At 31.6% G+C, this 15,025-nt stretch overlaps 2 protein-coding genes across 2 annotated transcripts; both read right to left on the reverse strand.

Moving 5' to 3' along the window:
- Positions 1–7,100: 7,100 nt before the first annotated feature.
- Positions 7,101–7,640, reverse strand: LOC11430581 (RING-H2 finger protein ATL16). Its single transcript, XM_003626414.2, has one exon. The coding sequence runs from the start codon at positions 7,638–7,640 to the stop codon at positions 7,101–7,103; it is 540 nt and encodes a 179-aa protein (XP_003626462.2).
- Positions 7,641–13,789: 6,149 nt separating this feature from the next.
- LOC11425682 (RING-H2 finger protein ATL64) lies at positions 13,790–14,308 on the reverse strand. The gene has a single exon (XM_003626416.2). The coding sequence runs from the start codon at positions 14,306–14,308 to the stop codon at positions 13,790–13,792; it is 519 nt and encodes a 172-aa protein (XP_003626464.1).
- Between the last annotated feature and the right edge of the window lie 717 nt (positions 14,309–15,025).

Here is a 15,025-nt window from a genome sequence, read left to right on the forward strand (position 1 = left end):
TTTTTCTTTTTAAGTTCCCACTTACTACAAAAAATTTATTGTTTAGTGATTGGTTTAGATATAATTTGTTTATTCCTATAGCAATTAATTTAGAGACGGACTTTAATTACTATAACTATAGCAACAATTATTTAGAAGCTGACGAAAAATATTTTTTAAGGGAACTGACGAAAAACACATCAACTCATTATTGGAGTTTTAATATATATTTTATTAATAAATAAGTAAATTATCCTAAAAACAATTTCATTTTTTGAGAGAAAAACAATTTCTTTTTAGGAACCACTTTATAAACAACTTTTGTAGACCACAAAAAGTATACATGTTGCCAACTTTAAATCTAAGTCATTCAATTTTTAAACCATGAATCAAAGGTTAGAAATGTGTTTGTGTATGGGTACACAAATTTTACAATTTGTGCACTTAAAAGTGAACATCTGTCAACGGCATCATTGTCGAAAGGGCACAGATTTATGGTGTAGTAATTCAGTAAAAAATTAATTTGAAATTGGAAAGAAAGTGTATGAAATCTTCAATGAAAGATAAGCGAATTGCGATGTAGTACTAAACATACAAACAAAATACATACACATATATATTTTCGGCAAACACAATTTAGATACAACGGTGGGAGTGGAAATATAAGCTTTCCTTCTCGATTTATATCGAATCACAGGACACTTTCGTCACTTGGGTGATAGTGGCATAGTGACATATTGTTGGATGCTTATCACTGTTTAAAATATTAAATAAAAAAGACTTATTTATAAATTAATAACAAAGATATCATATTAAAATTGTTTCAAAAAATATATTTTGGATTCAAATAAAATCAAAGATATGTTTTAAAATTGTTTCAAAAAATATATATTTTATTTAATAATATCTAAGAGTGTACATAAGTGAGTTTATAATAGAACTCATATATGGTACTGAATAATATACCACTTCTCAGAAACCCTAACTGAAAAGAAACCCTAATCTCTTTGAATTTGTGACAAATTTGTTTTAATCCAAAGAAGAGAGAGTAAATTTTACTTATCCATTGTGTTTTATATCACAATTCCCTTCGTATATATGTCTGTCCTATTAGTTTTTTTTTTTTTGGTTATGTGTGCATAATTCACGTTAAGGTTAATTTATTATTATCGAGTATTACTTAAAAAGAAGTTGGTGTTTTATTTTCCTTCAAAAAAAAAAAAGTTGGTGTTTTATTTCTCCCAAAAAAAAAGTTGGTGTTTTATTATTAAAAACAACACTGTTCGTAAAAAAAATTCATGTCCATGAAGTAAGTAATATATACATGAAGGATGCTTTTAATATATGTTCCCAAAGTAATTTCGTTCATGGTAGATTTAATATGGTATTGAATTTTTATATATTGATTCAGAAATTATTCAAGCATGTAAATTTTGGTAAATACAAATATATTTGGTTTACGATGCTTGGTTATTTGCGTTTTAACTCATTAATAAATTTGTGTTTTTTTTTGACAAATAGTAAATTTGTGTGTATAATTCGACCTCGCATGCGGATCAATCGACATTTTTCACAAATTTTACAAACAAAGGCTCCTACTTTCATATTTATAATTTAATTCCTCAACTAAAATTTAATGCCAAATCTATATATCGGAAGAAAACTTATAATTGTGCCTCCTAAAAAACATGTTAAAGTTAAAAAGTAGTCTAATTAAATTAAGTGACTTGTACTTTCATTTTTTTTCTTTACCGGTCGTATACATTAAGTACGTCCAACTTTTTTTGTAAACATAGCATAGAAACTTATTTAAATTCTATTTCTCTAAAGCAACCTGAAACATACCCTCAGAAGTTATTCAGTAATTTAATCTTCATGAATTTTTATTTCTATTCTAGTTAATATTTTTTTTAATCGAGTAAATTTGTGTATATGAATTTCTTTAAATTTGTGCAATTATAACTTTGATTAATTATTCATGATAGTATATATCACGTTGTTTACTTTTTTTTTTGAGGGGACATCAAAGATAAAAATTATGCATCGTTGTGTAGATTTATTTATCCAAATTGTAAAATTTATTATTTTTTCAATAAATATTTACTATATGTGGAACTCTTAACATGCGTCCTTTGTAAATTATTTCTTTTAAATAAATATTTATTACGTGTGGAATTCTTAACATATACTCTTTAGGACAGATGTTAGCATGATCCTTTTTTTGCAGCATATTGTTTTTTTTTTTTATAGATATTTTTTTGAACGTTTTATAGATAAGTTTAGAGACATTATAGAGATAATTTCATAGAAAAAATATATACCGTTGATTAAACCAAACATATTGTTTATACCGTTGACAAAATATATCCCTATCCTCTATTTTTTTTTTGACAAAAATATTGTTTAGACTTGAGAAATTTTGTTTTTGCCTTACACTACAAACCCTATTTTTTGTCAAAACCCTAGAAATAGTACTTACTTAGTAGAGTTGTTGCAAGGTTTGATAAGCACGCTAGGGCTACAGTACAGAACACAGTTTGACTTACTGATCTTAGGGATGACTGAAGAAGCGATTCATCAGTTCCTTCAGATGTTGGAGTTTCATCATTCATGGAAGTATGATACTTATTCTATGTTTTCATTTAACCATTCATCTTGTTTTTAACTGTTTATACTGCTACGAGGTTGCTCATGCATATTCATGATGATTCATACCGAGGCAAATTTCATATAAGCAACAGACATGGGATTGAAAGGACTTATGATGGACATGTGATTGAAAGGACTTATGATGGGTTTCAGGCTCATCTATCAACTTGTCCTGCAGTCGAAGTTATTAATTTTGTGTCCAGTTTTCCAGAGATTATTACATTAGATGAACTGCCTCGATCAAGTATCTGGCCGTCTCAATTTAGAGCTCAAGTAACCAAGGAAGATATTGGTCTCTACTTTTTTGCTAAAGATGTTAATAGGTTTGTTAGACATTTCTTTTCTATATATAATGACAAGATTAGTTTTATTCTGTCTACTATTAATTTTTTTAATTATATATATTTTTTTACTTTTCACAGCTATGATACACATTATAGTAGTTTGATGAATAAGATGATCAAGAATGATATGGCTCTAAAAGGAAATTTAAATGGGGCTGAGCTTTTGATATTTCCATCGAACATTCTTCCCCAGGAAATCCAACGTAAGATATAATCTTTGGCTTTGCTCGTCATATATTGATTTCACTTGAATTTCGAACTACTATAAAGTTCATGTTTCCGGTTGTCTCTCTCTTACTGCTACTTCTGTTCTCAGTAGATATGAATGATTCGTTGTTCTTCTGGGGTGTATTCCAAGATCGAAAGGAGAAGAAAGTGGATTCTTCTGTAAAGAGAATGCTGGAGATGAAAGAGAAAGAATTATGGTTGCAGTTGCAGCAGAAACTTTTTGACGAGGAAAAAAAAGTATTTTGAGCTTGAAATGGAACAAAAGCGGAAATCCCTCATTAAGAAGTTTAGGAGACAGGAGGAAGCCTTAGAGTATAGGAAAGCTGAAGTCAACCTTAGGGAAACCAAGATTGTTGAAAAAGAGCAAGTTGTGAGTATGATCTCTGAGAGAATGAAGGTTCAAAAGCAAGGCACTTGTAAATATGTTAAAATCTTTGAAGGAGTTAAAAAAGACTAAAAAATTAAAAGAGAAAGAGCTGGAGAAGGAAAAAGAGTCATGCTTGCTGATCGAGAAAGTTTGGAGAATTCAAATGTTATCATTTCTAGCTCAAACTGTTCTGCAAGGCCTGTGTCTCGGCTCCACAATTGCACGTCCAAGCTTTACAGTTTCTCTAAAGAAATAAATTCTGTTGGTACTTCATATATGGCTGAGACATCCCTCGAGTCTGATGTTAATATAGAAAAAGTGAAAGAGCCCGCATCATCTCCCAATATAGAAGGACCGCTAATTACTCTTCAAGAACGACAAATAGATGATGGAATGGCTCTTCACGCTTCTGATACAGCACACCTCCAATGCGATAACATTCCTAGAAAGGTGAATAACGGACACTCTTTATCCATAGATGACCGCAGCAACATGAAAAGTTTGACTGGTGGAGGTATAGATGATTCTCAGCAGTTAGTCCCAAAGGTTGAGGAGGCCAAGGAGTTCCTAGGAAAAACCTCAGAGGAAATAGAAAATGAGAGTTTGCAAAATTTCCATACAGATCATATCAAAGGAAAAAGTGGAGAATCCAGTCACACTGAGAAAGCTATTGATTACATTACAAGGAAGCGCTCACGTGCACAAAGTTCTAAGCTTGAAGAAGGTGAGCAGAATGCTGCTGATAATGAAGGACATTCAGACGGTATCACAGCTGGTGCGCGCAAAAAGAAAAGGTCAACAGTTGCTCCACCCACCCCATTTACAGGGGAGAAGCGATACAATCTCAGGCGGGCTCCACCCAGATACAATCTTAGACCTAGATGGCATCAGACGTAAGTTTAGTCTCAGCGTGTTGTGGTGAGACAATTGTCTAACTGATTGGCATGATTGTTAATTTTGTTTTGAAGGTTGCTTCAAATTGAAATATTAGTTAGTCTTTATTTGTTTGTTTCAAGTAATCTAAATTGATTATTGGGAATAAACTTTATATTACAATGATACAAATATTATTCCTGGTTCTATATTCATGAAGTTTGGTTAATAATTATTACATTTTCATGAGCTTTAATTAAAGTGAAGTGTGGAGGTAAGTCTATGATTTAAGAATAGAAAATTTTCCCTACCCATCTCGTGTGAACCAAATACACAGGAGTGTTAAATTATTTTGTCCATGCGAAATTTTTCTGGATGGAAATAAATTATTTCAACATTTCTGTAATAGCAAGAACAGTATAATGTATGTTTGGTTTGCAATTTAAAAACTGCAAGTCTTTGGACCCAAAGTATCCAAATAATTTAATAAGAAAATTGTATGTTTAGTTGTTTACATCATGTCATAGATTCAACAAAGTTTTACGTTGTTTGCCAACCGCAGAGTTATCCAATGGTGTCTCCTGATCTTGATCTGAAAGATAACTACTTGCATGATGTTGTGAAACTCTTGTTTGTGAAACACTAGCTGGCATTGAAAGTTAAGACAATTTCTCCCATCAGCAGTATGTTTAGGCTGTGTTTGGCAGTCAAATAAACAGAGTTGTCACATTTGACAAAATAAAATAATATGAATTTAGCCACTTGCATACCTTCCTTATTAGACTTGGAGGAAGCTTCTGATCTTGTACACTGAGAAATAGATCCAATTAATTGAGAATGAATGTCTTTAATTTCATTTTTCAACTGTTCCTGCATATACAAAAATTAATTTTATTAAGTTACAAAGATATAGAATTGTTTAAGGTCTATACTTTTCCGGTTCTCATTTTAAGAAGAATGTCATTAATTTTATTTTTGAAATGAAGTGGAATGATAATTTGTTTCTGTATAGAAATAATAATTCTGTGAACAGGAAAGAGAGCTTTTTCACCATTCAAAGTCTGGTCGGAGTCGGTTCACCTCCGATTTTTAGTCACCTAATCTTTTAGCTGCTATCGACAACATCATGTCAAGAATCACAATCATTAAAGATGCAAACAGACCTTTCGTTTTTGAAACAAGTACGAGTCGTGTGGCAGTTTAAGACTCTCCAAACATTACTGTGAAAAAAAATGCTTCCAAATAAGAAATGCTACAATTTATGCCAAGACCCAACCATCAACCAAACTAGGTAAGCACAGTTATCATAATTGCAATTCAAAGGATGCATAAAAAATGTTGATCTTGAAATAGAGTAGAAGAAAAAGAGAACCTTTTATGGTTTACAGAACTTAAAAGAGAATCTTTTATTAGAACTGAATCCGTTGCTTTTCTCTATATCAATCATACAAATGAAAATAAATTTAATTTCTATTAGCTTGATTGAAAGTTACTCATAAAAAATGTGCAGTACAGTTCAAATAAAACTCATCAAAGAAGGTAGGAGGAACATAAAAAATTAATTGTGATTTATCATTCTTCAATGATGAAATTCAATTTTTAGTACCAATAATTATCTGGATAATGTAGACTTTTGACTGAAGGTAACAACCTGATCACCTCCAACCTAAATGGAAAACTACTCAGCCAGCCAACACCATGCACACCCCTTGGTGAGAAGTTGACGACAAGGCATAAATAAAAGAAAAAAAAAATAAAAAATTGTCATAAAAAAAAAATCAAAAGACTTCACCTGCATTAATTCAAACTTAACATGCAAGCTTATCATATTATTGAGAACCAAACTGCAAAATATATATATATATATATATATATATATATATATATATATATATATATATATATACACTTTACACTTTACAGTTAAAATAACAGTGAAAAAGATTCACTAAAATTTGTAGTTAGTATTTAGTTTCTTAAATTATGTGGATTTAAATTTGAAACAGGAACAATTCACTACGATAGGAGGTAGGAGGAACAATCATTAAGGATAGAAATAATATTGGACACTATGAAAAATCATTATTTTTTATCATTCTTTGTCAATAAAAGCGAAAAGACAGACACATTAGTGTTCGCCATTACACTAATAAATAAATAAAAAACAATTATATATACTAGCGTTTAGACGGACACTCCCATATCTATCTGCCCACCGTTCTGATTAAAATTATAAGTATAAATTTTTATGATTTCTAACTTAACAAATCATTCTTATCTTTTCCAATTACGCCGCCAACGATATAACAAATAAAATATAAAATTCTCAAAGTAGTTCAGAATCTACAAATTAATTAAAGTTCTTTTTACTCTTAATCGATCATTATCCATACAATGAAACTTAATAATTCATTCAAAACGAAACTTATATCTTCATAATACAATAAAAAACCTACAAAAAAGGTTAAAAGAGAAAGCATAACGACCTCTCCTAACAGTCGGCGTTTGCCTAACTTACAACTTTAGTAAATAAAATAACATTATCTCCGTAGCTCCGGCACAACAACGCCTCTGGATCACTGCACCTCAGCTGGCTTGATACTACAATGGGGATTTAAAAAGCCCACTTTCTCCGAGAAACCATTGTTCTTCCTCTAATACTACGATGGGGATGCGGTGGCAGGGATGTCGATGATAACCATTCTCTCGGGCGACAAGCTCCGCTCGGAACCAGATGCATTAGAGCGTTTCAACATAAAGTCCTCCTCGAAAAAGTAAAGACATGAGCGACACAAAGGACAACTAGGGTTTGAACGAAGCCAAACGTCGATACAATTGAGATGGAAAGTGTGGGAGCAAAACGGAAGGATGCGAATGTGATCATTATCTTCGTACTCCTCCAAGCAAACAACACACTCACCACGAGATTCTTCTTCTTGTTCAGACTTTGTGGTGGTATAGATGAAGGACGGAATAGCATATATAACAGACTCATCTAAGCCATGTGGAGCCTCCTCCTCCTCCGTTGTTGTTGACTCGACGTCATATTCAAGGGATTCCAAGTCGCTCAACGAGGAGGAGGAGTTAGGGTGGAACCGGCGGCAAGTGTGGACTATGATTAAAGCGATAAGTACGAAACACGATGCTGCGAGAAACGAAGAGAAGACAATCACCAGAATATCAAAGATATAATTATCCATGCTAACGGGGAGGGGAAGGTAGGTGTGTTATGTGAGGAGACGGTAGTTTACTCTTTTTGAAGGAACGCGGGGTTGTGGGGGTTTTAGAGTTTCGATTCAATTTATAATAACACTAACTAAATAGCTATATCAATCCCAAATCAAATTTCCACCGACAAAATAGGCTATATCTTCACTAAACAAAACTAACTAACAATATATCTGATAAAAACAAACTAAATGAAAATTACTATTTTTTATGAATGTATCTTTCCTAACAAAGTTTTATTTAGATTTCAATTTTTTTTAGACAAAAAGGGAGCAAATGGAAGATAAACATGAAAAGTTACAAGCAACTGAGGAACGTAGGCTTGACCCAATAAACCAAACAAAACAAAAAAATATAAAAATAACCCAAATATATTACAGTCCAGTCCAATAGGGTTCAACAAACAACAAGTGCACACAAACATGTAACACCGGTACAATCTAGCGAGTCCGTACGCGGACTCGAAACCAAATTGCAAAAAAGTGGCGATGCACAAATGTACACGAGGACAAACTTAGAACGAATTCAAGCAAACTTGAACTTTTTACTTATGGCGATGAACCCTATCGCCAACACGATAACAAATACCCACTAGGATCAAGGACATGACGTTAACAATGCCATTTTTGGCCAAACCATTCGTATCCTCCGACACATGAGCAATGCTTGAAATAAACATATACCACATGCTCATACACCGTGCTCCACCACGAAAGAGGCCAAGAGAGTCAGCGAAGGACAAACCGAATCTGCAAACGAAACTGAAACCGGATCTAAACGAATTGGCTTAGATTTAAATATACACATTGTTTATAGGAAAGTTGAAAACTAACTCCTAACGTAAATATTTTTCTACAAATTTCCTCTTCATATTTTCTTTTTAAAGTTTAGATTTACTTAATTTACACAACCTATATATTAAGGGATTTTGGTCTCTATAAATATTTCAACTTTTTGTTTGACTTTTAAAAGTTATGTGTACACTTCAGATTTTTAAATGAGTTTTTGCATGAATGCTTAAAATATTACAAGAATCTCTACAAAAAATAATTAGAATTATTTTTAACAAAGCAGTAATTAAATATGAATTTTTAAGCGCCAGAAACATAAAAATTAAACTTTTTGGGGAGAGATTCTTATAATAATCTAAACTTGCATGCGTAAAAATTAAAATTTTGAAAGTTACACATGAGTTGACTTAAAAATAGAGACCAAAAGTGCCGATGATAAACTTTTGGGGACTAAAAGTAAAAAAAAACAGAGAATTAGGTGGATTAAAACAAAAAGTTTGAATAATTATAAGGACAAAAAAAGAAGTAAAAATACATAAATCCTCTAAAAAAAAGTAAAAGTGTTTTTTTTAACAAATATATATATATTTATTTAACAAACATATATACATTTATTTATAATTTTGAGCTGACTTTTTCATTTCAAATTTATCATTTATTTAAACTATTATATCTACTAGTGTGCACGTCCTCCGTTATTTATATTGCACTGATGAATATAAATTATGAACAATAATTTTTAATGAGATTCTGATTTTCGTCAGCGTTCCGATCTAAATTTGAGAGGCGCGAAAGTTTTCGAGAGGGTTGCGATTGGTGAGAGTGGCGAATGAGTTCAAATCTAAATCTAAGAGGCTCTATGATTTTACTTAGCACATAAAAAAATCTGGATAAGTGGTTCTCTTTTCCATTTTTACAAATTTGAGATTAAAATCATAAATGAAAATTAAGAATACAATTCTTTTTATCTAAATAATAAATCTATACTATATATAAAGAAAACTACCATTTTCAATTATTTTGGGTTAGATTTTTCTTTTCAAAAGTGCCTTCAATTTTAAATACAAACAACACATGTAACAAATAGATAAGAATAATATTAAATATTAAAAAATTGTAACAAACACGATATGAATATATGTATATTTATTTTTTTCCCCTTATCATTTAGAAAGTGTAACAAACTAAATGAGTATATTAATACCTACTTTTTCATTATCTCAATTATACCCTTAAACAACTTTTTTATAATAAAGATTGTTGTTGGTGTCATTAAAAAAAGAATTTAGATTTTTTTTATTATATTATTTGGTTTGTTATAACTTGAAAGCAACAAACATTTATTTTTTTAGTTTTAATCAAAATCAAAATTTCATAAAAAGCACCGTTCATAATTTTTAAATGTTAGCGCAATAAAAAGAGCGGAAAGACGTGAGTGCCCGTCTTTTCGCAAATTAGGAATAACTTTTATAGCAAGATTTTGATTTTACCTCCCAATTAGGTATTTACATAAATAAATAAGGAATAAATTTTTACATAATTTTTTAGAAAAAAAAGTTTATAGGAATTAGGTGGTTCGAATGATTTAAGCTAGAAGATAATGAGTTGAAGAAATTGTTTCAAATTCTAACAAAGAAGTATAAACTAATTACTAACATTTATTTTAAAAAATATAAATAAATTATATTTAAATTTATTTTACACGAGCCTCCAATCAAATCACTTAATAGTATCACTTTTTTATATTAATTATAAATCATAAGTTGTCAACTATAGATTATAAGCTATCAACTAACTTAATAACAATCCGTTATTTTTATCAAACAAAGCCGATATTATTGTAAGGGACTTTATTGTCTTTTTCAAAGAATCTAAATTAACCCACCTAAATTGGCATGAAAAGAATCGAACGTGAAACTTTGAGAAGAAGCACACTCTCAAGTCTCAGGTCAACCCAAGTGAGTTATAAACAAAAAAAAATATTAATTACAATCGAAGGTAACTGTTTGACATTTTATTTGGATATATGTTGATTTGGATTTAAATTTTAAATTATAGGGTCCATATTCAATAATCTAAATTAAGAAATTTAAAATATTACAAATTTCAACAAAATAAACATACCGGAGGGAAATTTGCCGGAAAGGCCATATGAAAAACTGCGGAAAACCCGTACCTGCGGAGTTTCTATTGGATAAACATTCCGCAGGAAATTCCTCAGAAAAATAATAGTCACCTGCGAATGTTTCCAACAGCATCCATATCCGCAGGAAACTTATATCGCAGCCAAAACTGCAGGAAACTTATATCGCAGCCAAAACCGCAGGAAACTTATACCGCAGCCAAATCTTCAGTTTTTCCTGTGGAGAATTCTGCGGGTGAAAATCCGCAGTAAATACGAGAGTTTCAAGTAGTGAAAAGCCTTCACTTTACTATTTTATGGGAAACTATGAAGTTCTAACATAAGACATTGAATATATTCTTCTAAACTGAAGGTTTAGAATGAATTTAATGCACCAAAACAAGATGAATTCAACATTTTCAAGGGAGTTACTAGAAACTCCCTATTTATGGTGATAGAGGGATTAACTATAGTACTGCAGGTGAGTCTTGTTACAAATCCTCTATGATTGTTTGATGTAGGGGTGTTTGCGGTGCGGTGCGGTTTGGTTCGGTTTTAAGCATAAAAATCATCCAAACCGCGAGATAAAAAAGCATGCGGTTTGGTTTGGTTCGGTTGATTTTTAAAAAGTCATCCAAACCAAACCAATGTGACTTGGATTGGTTTGGTTTATCACAAGTTAAAAAAAATATTACTTTAACTCTAATATTGCCAGGTTGTTACAAAATAAACATATTACATTTTATTTTGTTGTTTATATGATAAAATATTAGGTAAAACTTATATGAAAATAGGTAAAATTAAGAAGAAACATAAGCATGAAACAAATTATTGGGAAATAAAGGAAACAAATTCATCACTGGAAATGAATTGAAAGATATGGAAATGAATTATAATCGAACCTGATGGTGCAACAATGAAAAAATCGAATCGAAAAATAGTATTCTTGAGCTATGTAATTTGGCTAGTATTCATTATTCTTGTGGTTTGGGTTGTTTTGGTTCGGTTGCTGAGATGCAAACCGCAAACCGAAACGAACTGCGCGGTTCAGTGCAAAAGTCATCCGAATTCATCCGAACCAAGTGCGGTTTTTTGCGGTTTCGGTTTAGATTGGTTTGGTTTGCGGTTTTTTTTATTGGGTTGGTTCGGTTTTGAACACCGCTAGTTTGATGGATCATATTAATCGGTATCATGGGGTACTGGTTAAGAAATTAAATAAAGAAGTTTTAAAATGAAAATAACACTTTATGTTTTTGAGGAGTTGACAACACAAATTCCAATGTAATACTTATTACATTTGATCCCTTAACCAGTGTCATGGGACACCAGTTGACATTTTTCTTGTTTGATTTTAGTTATGAAATTGTAAGGCCACCATAAGTTTTTTCACTGTTTTACATATTCTCATTGATTTCTGTGTATTTTGAAATGCATGTATGTTGTAGTAGACAAAACGTGTAAGCCTTTCTCTATTTTAAAAATGTGTAAACATTGATCATTAGACTACTTGATAAAAAAAATCATTTCGTAGAATCGGATATTTATCAATAGAATAAAATCAAGAGCAAATTACACTCACCTCCCTTAAAGTTTTTTTTAAATAACACTGACACCCCCTCTAGTTTTTAAGTTAACACTAATATCCCTTATTTATTATTCAAATAGACAACCACCTCCCTTTTCACTTAACGTCGTTACTCTCTGTTAATTAACTCTTTTGATTTCCCTCATCCTCACATTCACATTCTCTGTTTGGAGTTTTCTCAAAAACTTGTTTGACTCAATTCCCTCGTCAATCTCTTCTCCGTTTCCAACCAATTTGTAACTCCATGAATAGTTTGACTTTTCACAAAATTCCCTATATTTGTCTTCCCTAACTCCATGAATAACATTCATAATTAATTTGAATTTCTATAAACTTACTGGTTCAACTACAATCCAATTTTGCTTGAACCGACAATCAAGGCCAATTCCTTATTGGGCCTCTTCAAAAACAACTTTTGATGGCCAATGATTTGAAAGTTGTGTCCAATTTTCCTGAATTCATCCCTAACACTAATATAATTAGAAATTGGGGATTTTTTTTCTTGCTTTTCCTAGAGTTTGTAGTTCACTAGGTGTGGAGTTTGCGAAGTTGAATGAATTTTTATTTTTGCCTTTTGATGTTTGATGGTTTTGCAGAGTTTTTGGTTGAGAAGTGAGCACGATGAATTTTATCTCTTTAAATTGGGCAATAACTTTGATCAAATCATGAGGGGAAACAAAAAAGAAGACACTAATTTGGTCAACAAATTAAATGCAATGATAAAGAGCGCTCAATAGAAATAAAACAATCCACACAAATATATTTGAACAACATTTGCTAACAACTTCTATGACAACCTCATTTTTTTCTCTCTTTTCATTGGTAAAAAATAATGGAGAAAGAGAAAGGAAGAGAGAGAGTAAGAATATAATGTGAGTGTGAGAGAGAAAGTTGTCTAAATATTGTCAAAAAATGGTTGTACAAATATCATTTCTCTTTTTCTAATCACACTACTTAAAAACTAGCTACACCCCAAAATGACCAGATGAATGCTAAAGAGATAAATGCTTTTTACACACCAGATGCTTCACAGTAAGTTCTTGTGAAGGAGCACAACATAAGATCATCATACTTTTAACTCTAATAACTTGTTCACCTTTATCACCTCCAATTATTTGGTAATCATGGATAATCGTAATTCCTTTGCTGGAATTCTTTTCGCCATCTTTAATTAGCATTTCTTACCGAAAATCAAAATCAAAATCAAAATCAAAATAAACCAACAATTATCAATCAATCATTATGAAAAAATCAGGTATTACTTACAATTCGAACAATAGCAATAACTATTGTTTATTAGTTTCACACTTTCACCAATATTTTAATAATTCATCAAAATGAAACTTTTTTCTCAAGGAATTCAGAAATGAAACTTATGTCTTCATGATATAATAACTCACATAAAAGTAACCTTAATATAATAAACATCAATCACAGTGGCGATTTCCCAATTTATAACTAATAAAAAAAAAACTCTAGTGAAGATAAAGATTATTGAAATAGAAAGAAAAAAAGTACTTGGATAGCAATTAACCCTATGTCCATTGCTCCGGCGAAACAACACCTCTAGATCCAAACACGTCAGCTGGCTCAGTCGAGAAACTGGTGTTCTGTCCTCTTCGACTACAAGCTTCGCTCAGAAGCAAATGAATAAGGGGGTAAGACGGGAAAGTCCACCCGTCCGTCCTTGTTGGCGATGGATGTAAGTAAACAACAGAGATGACAGCAAATAAGGGAGCGACATAGAGGACAGTTAGTGTTTGAACGAAGCCAAACATCAATGCAATCGTGATGAAAAATGTGGGAGCAAAGAGGGAGGGTACGAACATGATCATTATCTTTGAATTCAGTCAAGCAAACGGAACAAGTTTCTTGTTCAGACTTAGTAGTAGTATTGTAGATGAAAGACGGAATAAGATTTATAACAAACTCATGTAAGCCCTGTGGAGCCTCCTCCTCCTCCACCATCATTGTGTCGACGTCATATCGAAGGTTCTCCCTTTCGCTCAAGGAGGAGGAGGAGTTAGAGAGGAACCGGCGGTAAGTGTGGACTATGAAGCAAGTTATAAGGAGGGAACAGGTTGTTGTGGCAAATGCCAACAAGGTGACAGATAACAGAGCCTCTAAGATATCATTCTCCATGGTAATAGGTTTAGGGTTAATGTCTGTGTGTGTTATTGTGAGAAGATATGAGCGAGGAAACTGTGGTTGGTTTATGAACACGAGATTGTGGGCTTTAGAATCTCTGTATTCAATAAATAAATAAATGCATAGCAAAGTAAATGGAATTTAAGAGCTGTCCAAAATGAGATACAAAATAATAAGTACAATTCGATCTCATTTAATTGAAATAGTAAAAGTGTTTTACTGTTTTATTTATAAAATAAATAAATAACCAAAGCCAGTATGGAATTGCTACACGGTTTTACCACAATGTAAGTAAATCCAAAGCCTCCCATCATGCAGAACAAATAGGAAACGTAAGCTACAATAAGGAATGTTTTAAGGTGGCAACTAGGCTATCCATGAAAAAATGATGGGTAATTTTACCCTAATCAATACACATTAGCCACATAAGCACATATTCATGAACTATCTTGATCCCACAAATAAATTGCTCATTTTCATTGGTTGGTAGGTAAATTACCCACCATTCTTCAAAGGTAATTTAGAAAAAACCATATTTTAAACATGATTTTTTCTAGATTTCCCTCTCTTATTTAGAGGGTATTTTACCCTCTCATGATATCAACCAATCAAAATGTAATATAACATTAAATGTCATAAATGAGTCAATTTTTTTCTAAAAAAAGAATCAATTATAATCATAAGGTAATTTTTAATACTTTTAATTTTTAT

Source organism: Medicago truncatula, chromosome 7 (assembly GCF_003473485.1).
Source record: "Medicago truncatula cultivar Jemalong A17 chromosome 7, MtrunA17r5.0-ANR, whole genome shotgun sequence".
Taxonomy (NCBI): Eukaryota; Viridiplantae; Streptophyta; class Magnoliopsida; order Fabales; family Fabaceae; genus Medicago; species Medicago truncatula.

Bases quoted from the DNA above. Each gene is read 5' to 3' on its own strand.
- LOC11430581 (XM_003626414.2), bottom strand. From the start codon at position 7,640: ATGGATAATTATATCTTTGATATTCTGGTGATTGTCTTCTCTTCGTTT.
- LOC11425682 (XM_003626416.2), bottom strand. From the start codon at position 14,308: ATGGAGAATGATATCTTAGAGGCTCTGTTATCTGTCACCTTGTTGGCA.